Raw genomic sequence first — 16,743 nt, 5'->3', positions numbered from 1 at the left:
GTTGTTGATGACTGTTTGTATTGGTCGCAAGTGGTGGGTGGCGAGATGCAGTGAGGCGGAGTTGGGCGACAGAAGCCGACCGACAACGATGGAGATATCGGAGATGGGAGGGCCTGCGACCGAACCAGAAATACGTAGCCGGCGTAAGCGAGAAGAATGGTTGATATTCCCAGGCAAAGCTGACACCAAGTCAGATGAGAGGAGTCTGATTGACGGATTTCGTTTCCCTGCGCTCAATTGATGGATGGATGGATGGATGAGCGGCGGCGGTCGGGCGAGAGCCCAAGTCGCGATGAAGGTGGGAAAGCGTCGTTGCGGCCTATGATCCCCTGCACGCAAGGTCGTTTTTCGATGAGAGACCAATTGAGTGAAAGAAGTACTGGTGTGTGCAATTGATTGCCGGCACCATTAACGGAATGGAATCGTCAAAGAGAACAGCAGGCGTTGGGATAGATGGTCAAGTTGAGTAGGAGAGGAGGGGTAAGATTCTAGGCACCGCCTTGAGACTCTCTCAATGCTTTCTGATCTTCTTAATGGAAGGACAAACAGAGCGGATTAGCGGTATAAGGCGAGGCCAATGCGTTCTTTCACTGAACAGAACAATGGATCGTTTCGATGCAATGTATCAGGAAGAAGGGTAACTTATGACGAAACCCGAGCGTAATCTTCCGGTTGTCTTGTGGTCTTGTAGCGTACCTCTGTTGCAGCGTTGGTGCTGGTGTGAAACGGTAAGACGTGATGAGCAACAGGTCAAGAGGGTGGACGGAAGAGGTGGAACAGAAGAAGAGGAGAGAAGGAAAGCATGGGAAGAAAGGAGAAGGAAGTGTACGAAGGAAGTACTGGTGAGGCCCTGGATGTTTGTGATGACTGGACTGGGACCACCGCAGAAGGCTCCCAATGCCAGCCTGGACAGACACTGAGGACCCCCTCCCGCAGAGGCCAAAAGAGAGCGACAGCAGGAGAGGCACAGGCAACGGCGGCAAAGGGACGCGGTCAAGGTGGCCCAAAGTCGTGGGCATTGTCAACTTGACGGCTTCGTGGGAGGCGGAGTCACGCCCCCAATCCTCCCACCCCTTCGAACCTCCTCTGATCACGCCCCACCCCTTGCTTCCAGAAGCCGCACGCCCCCTCCTTGAACCCCCTACTGCCCCTCTCCAGGACGCCCGTTTCGGCAAGGGTTTTAGGGCCACCCCCACGAAGATTCGCGTTCAGCCAGTGAGACCCAGCCACACCAGATGATCCGGTGTGCTCTCTGACACCCGTCTTCCGATGAAGGGGCGAAAAGAGGAGGGAGACATGAAGTGTGAGCCAGACGGAGGATTTGCACGCCAGAACACTGCTGCAAAATACGCAGTCGCAACAATATGCTTGCATTGTTGTATGCTTGGTCATTCCTGCCTTTTTCTTAATTGATGGAGGCGCTCTGCACACCTCGATCAGGCAGGCAGCGAGGGGAGCGTTCCCGTCCCCCAGGCAGGCTGCGGTAGAAGGAGAGGCCGGGGAGGTGAGTGGTTCCTGCTGCTGCCGCCGCCGCCTGTGCCCTATTCTGGGGCCGTCGGTGCCAAGTCGTTGGGGCCTGATGTACCCCATGTACCCTGGCGCCAGAAGTACCCCGGGTGCCTTGGACCCACGAGCAGGTGGCCACCCTCTTTCGCATGGGGGCAAGCATTTGTCCTCACCTCAATTCCACCCTACCTTGTAAGGTACTGTAGTTAAGCAACCTTCTGCCACCTACCAATGTATGCGCGTGCTGCCAACGCTCGAGCAAGTTGTCGGTTGGCGAAGTTGCGATGGCATATGAATGTGAGGGGTCAATGCGACAAGCCATCGCTCTGAAGCAGTTGGCAACGTTGGCAGAGTTGTCAGAAACACCCAATGGTTGAAGAGGCATGTTGGCGCCCACCCGCCCGAACGATATTGACCACCTTTAGCAAAGTGGTGAACAAGTAGGCTGCTGGAGGTGTGGCCCATCCGAGAGCGGGGGAGAGGGGGTGAGGATGTGCAATCAGACGGAGGGGTGCCAACTCGCCACGGACAAGTGACATGCTGTCTCTGAAGTTGGATGTTTCTGATGGCATGGTTAGCAAACGTCAGATGGGGGCTGATTCTACTTCGACTATTGTCATGTTGCGTGTGCTGTCTGAGGGGGGGTTGGAACCACTTGGTGAGTCTGCACGTCTGCATGTCTGCCCTCGACTGATGGTCGTGCGAAGTTGTTTTGGGCATCCATACATTACCTGCGGTACTTTACCTGTCGTTGGTCTTGTTAAGTCGCCTCTTGCTTTGAAACGCAAAGGAACTCCTCGGAGCCCCTCTGAAAGTTAGGGTCCAAAATGACGCGAGTTGTGGAGAACGAGGCGGTCTGGCTAGATCGACATGTGTGAATGCTAGTCATCTATGGAGCTACTGAAGGGCGACGCGAGCGATTCTTGTGAGCACGGCATGCGCCCTCTAAAAAGAATAAAGAATAAGGTATGTCGTAGGCTCGCCCCAATGGGCAAGGCGGTCAACCGAAGTAAGGAGCAACTCGAGAGGTAGTCTCTGGTAAGGTAGATTGGTGATTGGGACGGTATCGATTATAGATGAGGTAGTGTTCTTGACGTGCAAGTCGGCTCGCACTTAGCTTGAAGGGGTTCGTCATTTGGTGCGAGACAAGCTCGCACTGTCAGGAGCAGGCTCCGAGCGAATGGAATGGAAGAACGGGAAAGGTTGCTCGGCGTGTTCTGTTGCCTCGTGTCGGTGGGTGTTATATTTCTACCGACATCAGCTTGCAAGATAGATAGCCTTCGCATCTCGCCTGCTGGAGCATGGGAGGCAGTTTGCGAGAGAAAGAGGGCGACATCAACCACAGCGGTCGCTCCAACCTCGAGCAGGGCTGTGGGCCATTGTGAAACGGCAGAAAGCCGGTTTCTTGTCCCTAAGGGAGGGAGCCCTCTTCATCGACAACAGGAAAATATCCAATGGGGTGTCAGGATGGTGAAAGACATAGCGTGGCCATTGACGGCCCATTGAGCCCTCTGGTGGAGGTTCGCCAGACCTGAGCCATGCGCAGTGGCCAGATCCAGGCACGCGCATGTGACAACAGAAGGGGGACAAAACGTGATGAATTGACCAATGGCTCTGGTCCCCCAGAAGGATGCCTATCAGCCCCAATTGAATAAGGGAGGGGGTGCAATTGGGTGTGGTGGAAGGGGTGGTGAATTGGTCTGACCGCTTGATGTGTTCGCTGCAAAAGCTGATGTCGCTGCCTGTGGAGTTCCTGGCCGCTGTTCAAGTCAAGTACCTGCCTGGCGGCGTAGAGGAGAACATCGTCATCACGGAGTGCGGGTTTTCATTGACGGCATGACTCTTGCGCTGGTGCCATGGATGGAGACGCCAGACGAGGCCGATTCGTACGACATGTCTTGCGGTGAGAGAGCGCAAGCAGTCGGGCTATCGAATTCAGGTGGAGGTTCAGAAGAAGGGTAAAGGGCACACAGGAAGAGTTGAGGTGGATAATGATGAGTCGACGAGTGAGTCACACAAGTACCGAGCATGAGAAGAGGTCGAATTTCGAAAGTCGATTGGCCCTTCCCATTGCACATTTGCATCGGACAACGCCCAGGCGCCTTGCTAGGTCGGGCTAGGCATGATCGCCATCATTCTATCGATAAGACGTCACCACTGGTGCAGAAGGCACGATGTAGCTTAGCTAGGCAGGAGGTATCGGTACGCGCCTACCAGCGGGTGCTGTTGCCTTGGCCTTCCAGCGCACGTGTTGGAGCCTGATTCACCTGTCCCCGTTTTTCCCGTTATGGTGATAGAATTTCCGCCATTTGCACCTCCAACCTAACATGGCCACCTGCGACTTGCCTCTACCTTGCTAGGTACAGAGCGCGCCGAACTCCAAGGATCTCGTCAGCGTGCCGACCGTGTCGGAGTCGGAGCATTCGGAAACTGACAAATCCAACCCCCAACAGCCGGGACTAACTCTCCAACTCTTAGTACAGTCATCGGACTTGTCGGGCTTTACCCACCTGTACATGGAAAGGCTGTACAGACGACCCTCCACGCCCCCTAGTTGACCAAACGAGACGGGAACACCTGAATGCCAGGTAAATGCAACTGCTGACAGCTCCTTTCAGCACTAAGCACAGTGCCCCGACCCACGGGTCTTAAAGCTTGGTATCCCGAACCTTCCGAGAGGCTAATTGTTTCGAACTCGAGTTCCTACGCGTGCTACTCCCACAGTCCAGGCAGAAACGATGGGCGCGCGAATTCATCGCGATCAAATGCGAGCCTCCGTCATCCTGTGCTCCAGATCCAGGCTGCAGTGTTGGTTCCACCTGCAGCCACCGGGTCAAAGCCTCAAGCCTCGACAGTATGCCCTAGCAAAAAACGCACTTACTTCTGGATCCAGGCGTCCAGGTGCAGTTAAACCATTGAACCACCACGATTCAGTGCAGGGGCGTGCTACTTATTCTGGACGCCCTGACGATCAACCTTGCTACCCTGGGCAGTGTCGGTGTTGACCTTTGGCTGCCTGGTGCGATTGCCCTAGACACTGATAATCAGCCCGTTTGCTGTTCCGAATTCGAGGCATTCAAGGCTGCACATAGCTTGAGGCCACGCAGGCCTGTGTGCTGCCTTGAGTTTGATTTTCACTCTACGTCGATTGACCAATTGCCGCCAACCGCCCTACTGTACTGTATGCCCAGCACGGCTTGCTCACATCGAATCTCGCATTCCAGTTCACCGAATCAGGGTTGGGTCATGAGCACCCTGTCCTTTCCTGTCCTGCCCTGTCCTACCTTGCTTCGTCTTCACCTACAAGGACTGGCGACAATTTGATCGGGGCACGCCCTCTCCATCTCCGGTGTCATCAAGGAAGCGCACATGACCCTGCTGTCGGGGTTAGTGGTGTGTGGTAGTGGTGGTGATGGTGGTGGTGTCCCCTCCTCCACTTACAACATGAAGAATGACTCTGCAAGCATTCTTTCCCTTACCCTTCCTTCCTTACAACCCTCACTGTCGGTGATAGGGCGGCTTCGTCAACTTGCCGCTGCTGGGTGTGGCGCGGCCCGTGTTGTGCCTCGTCTGTCATCTGAACGAATGTGCCCCGCCGCCAGCCGTCTCTCGTGACGGCCATGACGACGCTGGGCCAGTCACTCGACAACCATAATCCGAGACACCGATTGCCAACGTCCCGTGCACCGATTAAAACCGGGTGGCTTCTATAATACCATCCGATACTTATCGTCTGTGCCGACTTTGACAAAAGGAGAAACGAGAGGGAGAGGAGAGGGTCCGTGGAGCCGGCGCATCAATCTTCACGCCTTCATCGTCTGTGGAAGGTGTTGTGCATACCCTTTCACATTTTGGCCCTCCTCCGTCTGTCTCCGTCCCTAGTCTGGTCTGGCCTGGCCCGGCCTGTGATGGACCCCATTGAACCCCCTTGGGATCTATTCATGCCGAGGACAGCAGGCCCTCCATCACCGTGTCGCTCGCATCACCCCTCGGGCGCCTAATTAAGGCAGCTAGATATTAGTAGGACCCTCATCGCCATTTCACCGCCTCTATTCTGTTCGGCGAAAATGCTCACTTGCGTGCGTATCAGCGACAGGAAAGGAGGGGTTGAGGGGGGACCACGACGCGACGAGGGAGGGGCACGTTGACCCGCGCGCATTGATCCACTGGAATTACCCCGCGACGCTCCTCCTATCGCTCGTGTCGCTTGCGTTATCTTGATTAATGCTCAACCCCTCCATCGGGCCCCGCCGGCCTTCGTTTGGCCCTCGCCGGCTCCTCAACAAGTATTGACACCCGATCAGCCCTCCCTCGGACAAACAGAATTGATCAGGAAGAGTTTTAGCCGCATTGCGAGCTGAGATCGGTGGCTGGCCGACTGCTGGCTACTGGCTGCTGCGAACAACAGACTGAGTGACACGCATCGGCGCCTCTTACATCCGCAAGTGATTGCCTTCTGTTTTCCGCTCGATCTTGCCGCGCAATAGCGGTCACCTAAGCTCAACAACATCTACGTACTTGCAATAATTTTCCATTACGCTGGATCTTCGATTGCATCCGCCGGGTGGCTTTCGATGCCGTGATTTGCGTGATAAAAGCATTCGAAAGCAATGGTGAGGTAGTAAAGCAGTCGTAAGATGATCAGCAGGATTTGAAACGGATCCCAGCGTCCTGTATTCAGGGTATCGGGAAGTGATTGATGTTCTCATGTGGTTTGCAATGTGAGCACATTTGAAGCCACTAGAGTGTACATCATGCTACTTTGACTCCCTTGCCTTATACTACGGCCGTCATATGACATTCTCGGTGCGTCGGTTGGGCTACAGAATACCTGGTTACCTTCGAGTTAACAACCGGACACCGACGAGTAGCAATATGCGTAGGATCATGGCTGATTGCCGCTCCGATTTGCCAATTGGCAGTCGGCCGCGGCCTCAACCTGCATTTCTGAGTGGGGAGATATTGCCCGACAGCTCCCTGGACCCCCGTAGCCAACAGACAACCTTGGCAGCCGGGCGTTCTTGTCAGTGGCCACGTATAATCGGGCGCAGAACAATGCCACCGCGGACTAACAAGAATGATGCCAGGGCCTGATTTCTCAGCCCCTGATCTGCAGCACGCCTCGTGGCTCCATCCAAGAGGCACGTCACAGCGGGGACGGGGCGGAAACATATGCATTCGAAGACGCCTATTCACGCGAAGCACTGTTGATCAAATTGTCTTTCTTTCATCATGATGCATCTATATTGGCATCTTCATCAAAATCGCTCGCCCCAATCGCAGGAACCGTTCCGTGTGCACCGTGTTTCGACACGGTCGGTACGTCGTGACTTTTGGGGCCAAGTGAGTGCTCCCAGGTGTACAGTCTACACACGCACCACTCTACCCAGGATGCAGCTCCATGCCCTGTCGGATGATGCCTAATCCAGCACCCATAGTTTCATTCATGCCGGTCGTTTCTCATCGTTCCTGCCTAGCGGCGACGTTTGCCTGTCGGGCGGGAGAGCGACCTGAGCCGCAAGTCTATCATCCCCTGTTGTTGGAATAACTACTGAAATACCCTCATGCGCTCTCCTTTACTTCTGTCCCTGGCCGTATCCGTAGTTGTGAGCTGACGGCTGATGCTGCTGCTCCTGTGCAAAGCCCGAGGGGCTGCCCCTTGGCACACCCGTGCGCTTGAAATGCTTGTGGTCGAGGTACGAGATGCCGGCCACCAAAATCGTCAATGCACTAGTGACAAAAGGCATTAGATAAAGGTTCACTTGACCTTCCCCCTGTAGGGTGGGTAGGATGCAGGCGGTAAGGCTGGGGCAAGCAATACTCACAAGATGACCAGGGCGACGAGCATGACGGCAACGCTGACGCCGCAGCTGCCGCCGGTGCAAGACCTCGACATGCCCATGCCCTTGAGGATGATGACGACAAGCCAGAAGACGGGCTCGATAAAGTTGAGGATCATGTTGGCCTTGAGGCTCTCCCACTTGCGGTAACGGGTTGTGTGCTGGGAGAGGAGCTGGTAGCCGATGATGATCAGGGACTTTACGCTCTGTAGGAGGGGGAGAGATGGCCTCGTTAGCATTTTGTTTGACTTGATGAAAAAGAGCGGCGGATGGAAGCTTACGAAGGGGATAATCATAATCTCGGAGCGGGTGAGAAAGGAGATCATGGAGATGTAGATGCCCGTCAGGATGAGGGCGATGATGATCAGGACTGTTTCAGCAACATGGAGGCGGAGCTTGAGATGAGGCTCGAAAAAAGCGGCAACGTTGACCATGATTGCGATTTCCAAGAATCTCAATTCTGCGATAGGTAGGACGAGGAATGGTGTTCGCGGTGGAGAAGCAAAGTTGAAGATGATCTAAGCCGTAGGCTCTGGTGGTTTTGCTGTGTTCGAGATGTGAAGAGGGGAACAAACTGTACAGACAGGCTGGCGATCGATCTCGGTACATATACGCGTCTCAGTTCCCAAAGCTGTCCACGCCCCGCCAGCCTCTTCAATCCTGCATCAGACACGACACGAATATCGCGGCGACTCGCGAGGTTCGGCTGCGATCCCGAGAACTCGGCCTCAATGTATTCTCGGGGTTCTCGGCTGTCACCCGAGAGCCTTCGTATTTCCACAATTTTTAGATGCTTGAGCCAATGACGGCGGCCCCAGCCTGACTTCCCCTATGCTCTTCGTCTGCTATGGTCGTCATTATATGAGACATGCGTTGCCCCTGGTGGGATCTAAGCATCATTTAGGCTCATCCACCCCTTGCATTATCTCCTTGTTGAGTATTCCTTTGTGGGGGTTCGGGGGGCGCGAAGGTGGCTGTGGCGCAATAGAGGCTAGAAACAACGACAACACGCCCAAAGTTTTACATTGCGCTGGCAAATACTTGACAAGCATGAGGCAAACCTCGGTCAAACCTGGGCACACCCACCGCCTGCAGGGACTGGTTCGGTAGCGGTCGGACTCGTGCCTGCACGGGTTCGCCTGTGATCAGGACTGCCATGGAGATGTGGCTGACTTGCGTCAGATTCGACGCGACTCAATTTTGTTCTTTTTCCCAAATAATCCTCTCGTATGAGGTTCCTGCCAGCGTGGAAGAAGGCACTCTGATCAAGGCGTCGCTCAAGTAAAGTCGTACACCATGAGACTTTCCCGCCCGTCACGGGATTCTTTCAGCACAATGACCATCTCGTCGTCAAATCCAACCCAGTTGCGTCGGTCATCCCACTCATCTCGTGAAGCATCGCCCGTGTTGCTGTCTTCTGCTTGTTGCAGCTGCGAACGGACTTCGATACTCTTCGCGTTTGCCCGGCCCTCGAGCTCCCAGACGCGGATCTCTTCGCCCCGGGAGCTGACACTGACAGCCTTGCCGCGCGCCGTGATCTCGACGTCACTGATGCCGGAGGTGTGGCCCCACAAGCGGAGGCCTGGGGACACAGAGAGGGCTGTGGCCGTTGAGGTGCAGACGTGGAGTATCAGGGTGTTGTCGGGCAGGGTAGCCAAGAGGTAGGGGTGTGTGTAGCGAAGAGACGTCGGCCCATCTCCTGGCGAGGCAAACACAGGTATGTCTGGAGACAAAAAGCGGTTTCCAGAAGACCTCGCGCTCTCCGAAGTCCGAGATGGTGTTACAGGAGGCGTCGCATAACCTGATGCCGTTGTGACGGGGGTGGTGTAGGCCAGGCGCGTCGATGTGACCTCGGATTCGCCTGTGCGGCTGTGACGAACGTGAAGGTCTTGGACGCCGATAGACCACCCAGACAGCGTCGCAAAGGTGTATGCGATCGAGGCTACCACTGACCCCGCCATGGTGCGTATGGAGAGTGCGAGTGGTGCCCTCGAGGTATGTGACTTGAGCGATGTCATGAGGATCGGGGCCGGCAGTGATGTTCGGTCTTCAAGGGTTGCATCTTTTGGCTTCTCCTCGTCCTCTTCATCTGAGTCGTATTGGACGTCGAGCTTGCGCACACGGCGATGCCTCGGGTCATCGGACTTGGTAGCTGGCCGCCGCTCGTAGTCGTAGAGAGATATGAGGACAGAGTCTGTGGCGGTAAGCAGGAAGGGATATCGGTACGCCAATCCGACCAAAGCGCCGTTGCTGGATTTGGCATGCCTATGTCGGCGCTCGAGCTTGTTGTCGGCAAGGTCCAGTCTCCAGACGCCAAAGCTACCATCGCCGAACCCAAGACAAATGTCCAGCTTTTGCTTATCCAGAGACTGGTCGTCAATCGCCATGCAAGTCGGCTCAGAACGCCCTCCGTCGTCGTCGAGCAGACCCACGTGCGCAATCAGGCCCTTCGTCTTGAGATCCCAAGCCCGCAGCCCAGCAGCGGCATCTGCTGTCATGGCAACTCCTTCCACGACCTTGGCCAGGGTCTTCTTCGACATGCTCGTGTCTCCCACGTCCAGCTCTTCCACGGTGGCCTTGCCGCGCGCCCAATTGTGCCTCAGCTTGTACTGCCGCTTCCAGTCGGCGTGGACGTCTGGGCCGGAACCGCCGGTACTTCGCACGTCCACGAGACCGCCTCGTTTGCCGATGCCGCCGTCGGCCCAGACGGCGCGGCGTGCAGAATAGTGCAGCCTGCTGGCGCTCTTCCTGGGTCCATCGCGGAAGCCGGGTATTCGCAGGGCGCGTGGGAGGACGAAACGCGAGTAGTATAGGGCACGCCACAGCTGGGAGTCTGACGCAAGCCGGGAGAGGTGGCGCGAGACGAGGGCGACGTCGACGAGGGTCGCTATGGGGAGAAATGAGAGAATTCGGATGGCTACCTCGTCGGAGAGGGCGGAGAGGAGATCAGGAGCAGAGCGGCGGGAGGTGGGTGAGCTTGCTACACGTTGGCGCTTGGGATGGGAGGAGGCATCATAGAGGTCGTCTTGCGGCCGCTGCCGCTTGTTCGGCATGCTCACGGAATGGTTGCAGCCAGAGATGAAGAGCTGAGGCGAATAAAAAAGTTCTCAGCAGATGGTTCGCGACTCGAATTCATAGAGAGGCTCGGTGGAGAGCTTGAGCTCTGAGATAGTAAGCTGTTTAAGCTGACGAGTTGGTCGAGGCCAAGGCGGTGAGGCGGCCAAGGTGGACCAGGTGCTGATGAATGTTCCATCCCAAGTCCGACATCCACCAGATCCCCCGCAGCCAGTGCGCTGGGGAGGAACTTTGACCCCTGTAACTGTACCCTTACAGCGACTAGGGGCCGAAGTTTTGGGTGCATCATGAAAGCTCCACCTGCGATTCCTCAAATCGCAGCCTCGTCCTCATCGCAAAACAACATCCTCACCATTTCCACGACATCTCCGCCTTGCAGCCGCCCACCAGCATCACCGATTCCGTTCGGGAAACCACCTCTCTTGGCCTCCGCACACCCATTTTTGCACACGTCAACACACATACAACATCACTTGATCCCGCAAAATGCCTCCGGTTTGTCTACCCGCCTGCCTTTTCGGATCCAAATCCCTAACATGTACTTCCCCTCCAGCGCCATCAAACCCTGCCGCCCGCGGCCACCTCGTCCGCACGGGAAGCTCTGCAGTCATTCTACTGCAGCCTTTGCTCCAAGGGCTACTCACGCATGAATGACTACGAAGCCCACCTCTCGAGCTACGATCACAGTCACAAGCAGCGCCTGAAGGACATGAAAGCCATGGTCCGCGACCCCAACGCCGGCGCTCGCGCTCGCAAGGCCGAAGCTAAGGCTGATGGCATTATTGCCATCAAGACGCCGGCCGGCGGCGCTGCCCCCGGTGGCGGCGGTGGCGGCGGTGGTGGTGGCTTCAAGAAGGGCGGCTTCAAGAAGTCGGGCTTCAAGTCAGCATTCGCGCCAGCGGCCGAGACGCCTTCCGCCCCTGCTGCCGTGGAAACCTCCAAGACTGACGTTGTGAGGCCGCCTCTACCGTCAGTTGAGGACAAGGGATTGGCCGAGGAGAGACCCGGCCTGCTGGAGAGCGATACCGACGACGAAGATTACGACCACTATGACCCGCGATATCCCACCGACTGAGCAACCGCTTTGCTTCACTCCGATTGACAGTGTTTTGTGGCTCGCCACGTCCCTTTTTAGGATACAAATCCAACCAGGATGGACGCTCTCATCTACCGGAGCACATCGCAAAACCAACCCATTTACTCGATCCACCCCGTTGGCCCGAACTGCGAGAGATCCTCTTCCAGCAAGCCCATCATCTGTTGGTTTCCAGAGAACCAGTTAGCCAGCTGCTCCGACTGTACCGCTGTCTGCGCCGCCGCGCCGGCCTCGACTCCGGTGCCCGGCGCCAGCAGTTCGTTGGGAGGGAAGCCCAGCGCGCTCAGGTACATGTCAAACTCCTCGTTGATGGGCGCCTGATTAGCCGCGGGCTGCTGCGCCTTGGCTTCAACGTAGGTCAGGGCCACGTTGTACAGCGCCTGGCAGAGCCGATGCAGCTTTTGCACCGGTTCCGAAATGGGCGACGGGCCGCCGAGCGAGTCGGCAAACTCATAGAGCCTCTTGAGATCTTCTGCCGAGGAGGTTTCGATGACGTGGCAGAAGAGGACGAAGAAGGGCGCAAAGGGCGTCAGGAGGATGGCCCTGCGGCGTGTTAGCTCGATTCAGTTTGGAAATTGATCACTCGATGCAAGCCGCGAGAGGGCGGACCACGCCAATCGCGGTACCGAGGCTATCATGACATACCAGTGCACATAGACAGCCTTCATGTGCTGCGCCTCGTCAAGCTGCGCCATGCACTCGTGGTGGATCTGCATGGCGAAGCGCGCCGTCTCAATGCACTCCTGCGTGAAGCGGCTGGGCGAGCCCTCGGGCGCGGGAATGGCGCGGTAGATCAGCGTCAACGTGGACTGGTGTGTCAGCTCGTCGCCGCGCAGGTGAATGTCGATGAGGGCCGAGGCGTTGAGGGCCTTGAACCCGAACATGGCCTGCTCGCGCGCCTGCGACGCCGCCGCCATGATGTCCTTCTGGTCGGCCTCGAGGCGGCGTGCGGCCTCGATGCGCTCGTGCCGTGGTCGGGCAAGGGCGGTCGGGCTGTAGAGGTGCTCGTAGACACGGTGGTGCATCTCTGCTTCGCGGATCCACGTCGTGATGATGGCGCCCCACGGGTCCTCCACCATGGTGCTGTCGACCGTCCGCGGCAGCGTTATGTCCCAGTCCTGGATGGCTGACGACCGCCCCGTGCGCAGCGCGAGGCTCTTGTCGAGCATGTACGTGTGCCAGAAGAGCAGCGTCTTGACGTCCTTGCCGCTGGCGTGGGGCTCGGGCTTGACGCGGGACGCCCGGTGGTAGCCCAGCGTCTGGCACAAGGTCGCCGCCGTCGAGACAAAGTGCCACGCGAGCGACGTCTTGGACACGTCTATGGAGTACAGGGTCTGCCAGGGCGTCAGCGTCTTTCGGCATACGAAATCGGACGGGGTTTCTCTCTCTCTCTCAGAGGAATAGCACTCACGGCAACGAGCAGGGCCTCGATGCTCTCGGTCTTGGCGGGCAGCATGAGCGGCAGGCTTGCGAGGGCGGTCTCGAGATTCACCTGGCACATGCGCTGGTACAGCTGAAACTCAGCCCTCGACGCGTTGCCCTTGGCCAGGAAGCTCTGCTCCATGAAGAGGTAGTACAAGGAGCCTACGACGATGACGAAGCACGGGTGAGAAAAGGTGTCGGTGCAGAAATAGACCTTGCGGCAGAGCTCCGAGAGATCGTCGATGTCGAGGAAGGAGCAGGCTATGGCGAAGATGCTGGGCGGGGCCGCTACCATGACGTTTTAGCGCTGACTTTTCTTTCCGGCTCTGAAGGCCTCGGAGTACGCGCAGGGTGCCGAGACGGGGCGAACAGACCTTTCTGGTGCTTCAGCAGCGACACGACGGCGGCCATGGGGGGCATCGGCAGCTCTGGTAGACCGCCGGGCGGCAGGGGTTGCTGGTTGGGGAACTTGAGCTCGCGGATGGACGACGACTCGTTCTGCATCGAGACCATCTGGCGCAGGGTCAGCAGGGCGGACTGCATGTTGGGCGTCACGTCGCTCAGGGAGGTCCTCTGGACGGCGTTCTCGAGAAAGTCGCGGGCGAAGACCGTGTGCGCCGTCAGCGAGAGGTCACCCTCGAAGGCTTCCGTCTCATCGTCGTCGTCGTCCGGCTCTTCGTGCGCGAAGGCTTGAACATCGCCCAGCGGAGCCGACGCTGGAACGCTTGGTGTCGTTGTCGTGGTGCGCCTCGAGTGGTTGGCCTCGGAGGCGAGACCACTATTGGCGATTGTGCGTAGGGCGTCCTCGATACCGGACAGCCTCTCCTCGATGAGGTCGATTTTCCTCTCACTAGAGCGGCGTGTCAAGATTAAGATGCATGAATGAGTACCTGCGGGATGGCGAGATGAAATGAAACGTGTGTAAAATTCCAAAGGTGGACTGACTATTGATGAGAGATGAGCACACGCTGCCGTTGCTCTCTGGGTTTATGTGTAACGCCGATGGAGCTACATGACCGCAGAGCCGTCCGGCAGTTGGAGCATGGCGTGCCCTTGTCACAGCGAATCTGCCTCTCATCAGCCTCATGCTCGCGTGCACATCCAGTCAGATGGTGAGGTGTTGGTCGTGGCAAGCTGGCCAGGGTGCATAAAGAAAAAAAGTGCGAGGGGATAGGACGGGGACCTCACTTTACGTATCCTACATTGATCACACTATTTCAATCCACGCCGCGTTAGCCAACTGTCACAACACATAACAGGCAGAAAAGCCGGTCCGTGGACGGCCGCCGGCGGGGTTGGCGGAACACGGCACGCCATGGCCCGGCTGATTCAGAGACATACCGCTCTGCGGAGATTCGGGTCCTCGGGCCCCGTAGACGGATCGACGTCCATGACTTGGTCGTCTCGGGGCGTTGTCCCTTGGCAAGAATTGAGAATAGTACGGATTCGGGACCTTCGGCGATGGGTTGCGATGGGAGGCCACGCAAGCTGTCGGCCACGACGAGACCAAGGCGGCAAGCAGAGGGACTCGAGCTAGGCAGCAGGTTGGCAGTCGCCCTGCCTTGACTCGACCAACGAAGAACGACCTAGGTAGACAATGCGAACCGGAGATTTTGGACAGGCTTTGGACAGGCCAAATAGCTCTGACGGGCACTTCTTTGGATCTTTTGGACGGCGGCTGCTTGTGACGACGGACAGATGGGGCTAGCGTCTTTGCCGCTTTAACTGAGCCCCTCTGTTTCAAGGCCGGCCTTGAGTGGCTTCTCGACAATTCGAATCGTTGTCTGGAGAGTCTGTGGCAAGGAATGTGCTATACTACAGAAGTCGAACACAACCAGGAGGCTGGGAGCTCAAGTCTGAATTGGGCCATCCTTGATTGAAGGAAAGTTGGCATGTCAAGCCATGTCTGATCGATCAAGTATAAAGTCTGAGCAGCTCTGTCTTCAGCCTATCTGGGTCACCATTGTTATTGTATCAGCCGACGGAAACTGGTGGTAGAGGAGCCCATAGGCAACTAGTAGTTGTATATCATGAAGCAGCACAATTTGTGTGCAGTTCCCCCGTGACAAAAACCATGGAGTGAAGTCTTGGAAGACGTGCATGGAAACAAAATATTCTAACAGCCGCCACGTGAAAACATGCCGATGAGGTGGTAGGTCGTCTGCTGCAGCCCTTCATGGAGAATGATTTCAAATGTCGTAAAGGGACTGAGTTTGAGGTTGCCTAGCGTTCGATGCAGTGCCCGAACATCAGCGTGCTTATAGGGGCTTCAGAAGCCTCGGGGGCTTGACCAGGGGCGACGCAGGGTTTCCACAGGCCTCAAAGCCGGGTACAGGGGCTCTGCTCGACGTCATCGGCCTCGACACCTCGAAGTGGGTCGCAGCGCACCGCTGAGCCTATAGCACGCCTGGCGAATGTCAGGTGCGACGCGATCCATCAACCACATCGAATTATTGTCCGTCGCATGCTCTCTCCAACCGCTGTCGATAGCAGCCCGAGACTGACACCAGGCCATCGCACGCAATGGCGTACGCTCTCCACGAGCAGGCATCGCAGGAGACCCTCGTGTCCCTGCTCCAGCTCGACCCAGCACCCATAGAGTCTCCTTACGCCGAAGACGAGAAGCATCTCCAGTTCTCACCTGAAGACGATGCCGAGCACACAAAACCCACGACAGCTGGCTCACCAACGCCTCTCGGCCTCAGCCGCAGCACTAGCCATGCTTCCCACAACTCCATTTACTACCGTATGGACCTAGCCTTTGCGCCTTGAACCCCTCCGCCACTTTGATGCTAACAACCCCCCCCAGTCACCCGCATCCAGAAATACTCGTCCTACTTGATCCCCGTCTTCACGACCATCCACCTCGCCAACACCTCCCTGATCCCTCTCATCACTCACTCCGTCCCCGCCTCCGAGACCTACCTCCTCCAGGCCCGCGAGCTCTACCAGACCGCCCTCACAGAGCCCCTCCTCGTCACCCTGCCCATAGCCGCCCACATCGCCTCGGGCCTCGCCCTGCGCCTGATCCGCCGCTCCCAGAACCTCGCGCGCTACGGCGGCAGCACGCCGGGCATGTACGCCCTCGCCCGCTCGCGCACAAACTCGCCCTCGCGGCACGGCAACAGCAGCAGCAGCAGCAGCAACACCCACAGCCACAGCCACAGCCACCACCACGTCAGCAACCCCCGCGGCAAGCCGCAGGCTCTGCGCATCTGGCCGCCCCTCAGCTGGATCGCCACGTCAGGCTACGTCCTCGCCGGCCTGGTGGCGGCCCACGCATGCGTCAACCGCCTGCTGCCCCTCTATGTCGAGGGCGACAGCTCCAACATTGGCCTCGCCTACGTCGCCCACGGCTTCGCCCGCCACCCCGTCGTCTCCTGGACCGCCTACGTCGCCCTCATTGCGGCGACGGCCGGCCACACCGTGTGGGGCGCCGCGCGCTGGGCCGGGATCGCGCCCGTGGCCATGGGCTGGCGCGGCGCCGGCCCGCGCGTCGAGGACAAGAGCGTCCGGCGCAGGAGGCGCAGGGCCTGGTGGGGGGTGCAGGGGGCTGCTGTTGCTGTTGCCGCCCTGTGGGCTGCTGGCGGGCTTGGCGTCGTTGCCCGTGGAGGGCTGACGCATGGCTGGGTCGGCAAGGTGTATGACGGTATCTATGATGTGTTGCCTTGGTAAGGAGTATGTTGGGTGTGATACAGTACAGACGAGAAGTTGTCGAGATAGTGTGTCCTTGCATAGAGGGGGCTGCTTGTACCAACAGATGTGAGATCGCGACTGTAATTTGTATCAGCATATGGCGGCATT

General features: G+C 57.6%; 6 protein-coding genes across 6 annotated transcripts; 3 read left to right on the top strand and 3 right to left on the bottom strand.

Annotated features, from left to right (window-relative positions):
* Positions 1–897: 897 nt before the first annotated feature.
* Positions 898–1,801, top strand: D7B24_002453 (uncharacterized protein; the record flags this gene model as incomplete). Its single annotated transcript, XM_028636660.1, has 3 exons — positions 898–1,215; positions 1,441–1,504; positions 1,713–1,801. 3 exons carry the CDS (start codon positions 898–900, stop codon positions 1,799–1,801), a joined length of 471 nt encoding a protein of 156 aa, XP_028497606.1.
* Positions 1,802–7,082: 5,281 nt separating this feature from the next.
* D7B24_002452 (uncharacterized protein) lies at positions 7,083–7,780 on the bottom strand (the record flags this gene model as incomplete). The annotated part of the gene is made up of 3 exons (XM_028636659.1): positions 7,083–7,236; positions 7,332–7,552; positions 7,628–7,780. The coding sequence occupies 3 exons, from the start codon at positions 7,778–7,780 to the stop codon at positions 7,083–7,085; spliced, it is 528 nt and encodes a 175-aa protein (XP_028497605.1).
* An 843-nt stretch (positions 7,781–8,623) lies between these two features.
* On the bottom strand, positions 8,624–10,399 carry D7B24_002451 (uncharacterized protein; the record flags this gene model as incomplete). Its single annotated transcript, XM_028636658.1, has 1 exon — positions 8,624–10,399. The coding sequence occupies one exon, from the start codon at positions 10,397–10,399 to the stop codon at positions 8,624–8,626; it is 1,776 nt and encodes a 591-aa protein (XP_028497604.1).
* Positions 10,400–10,907: 508 nt separating this feature from the next.
* Positions 10,908–11,496, top strand: D7B24_002450 (uncharacterized protein; the record flags this gene model as incomplete). The annotated part of the gene is made up of 2 exons (XM_028636657.1): positions 10,908–10,916; positions 10,975–11,496. 2 exons carry the CDS (start codon positions 10,908–10,910, stop codon positions 11,494–11,496), a joined length of 531 nt encoding a protein of 176 aa, XP_028497603.1.
* A 122-nt stretch (positions 11,497–11,618) lies between these two features.
* D7B24_002449 (uncharacterized protein) lies at positions 11,619–14,331 on the bottom strand (the record flags this gene model as incomplete). Its single annotated transcript, XM_028636656.1, has 7 exons — positions 11,619–12,060; positions 12,163–12,851; positions 12,929–13,227; positions 13,314–13,789; positions 13,885–14,021; positions 14,128–14,151; positions 14,281–14,331. The coding sequence occupies 7 exons, from the start codon at positions 14,329–14,331 to the stop codon at positions 11,619–11,621; spliced, it is 2,118 nt and encodes a 705-aa protein (XP_028497602.1).
* Positions 14,332–15,462: 1,131 nt separating this feature from the next.
* On the top strand, positions 15,463–16,614 carry D7B24_002448 (uncharacterized protein; the record flags this gene model as incomplete). Its single annotated transcript, XM_028636655.1, has 2 exons — positions 15,463–15,685; positions 15,749–16,614. The coding sequence occupies 2 exons, from the start codon at positions 15,463–15,465 to the stop codon at positions 16,612–16,614; spliced, it is 1,089 nt and encodes a 362-aa protein (XP_028497601.1).
* Between the last annotated feature and the right edge of the window lie 129 nt (positions 16,615–16,743).

This window comes from Verticillium nonalfalfae (genome assembly GCF_003724135.2).
Source record: "Verticillium nonalfalfae strain VnAa140/NRRL 66861 chromosome Unknown scaffold_16, whole genome shotgun sequence".
Classification (NCBI taxonomy): domain Eukaryota; kingdom Fungi; phylum Ascomycota; class Sordariomycetes; order Glomerellales; family Plectosphaerellaceae; genus Verticillium; species Verticillium nonalfalfae.
Note: the sequence above shows the minus strand (reverse complement) of the source record. Positions and strands in the feature narration are given on the sequence as shown.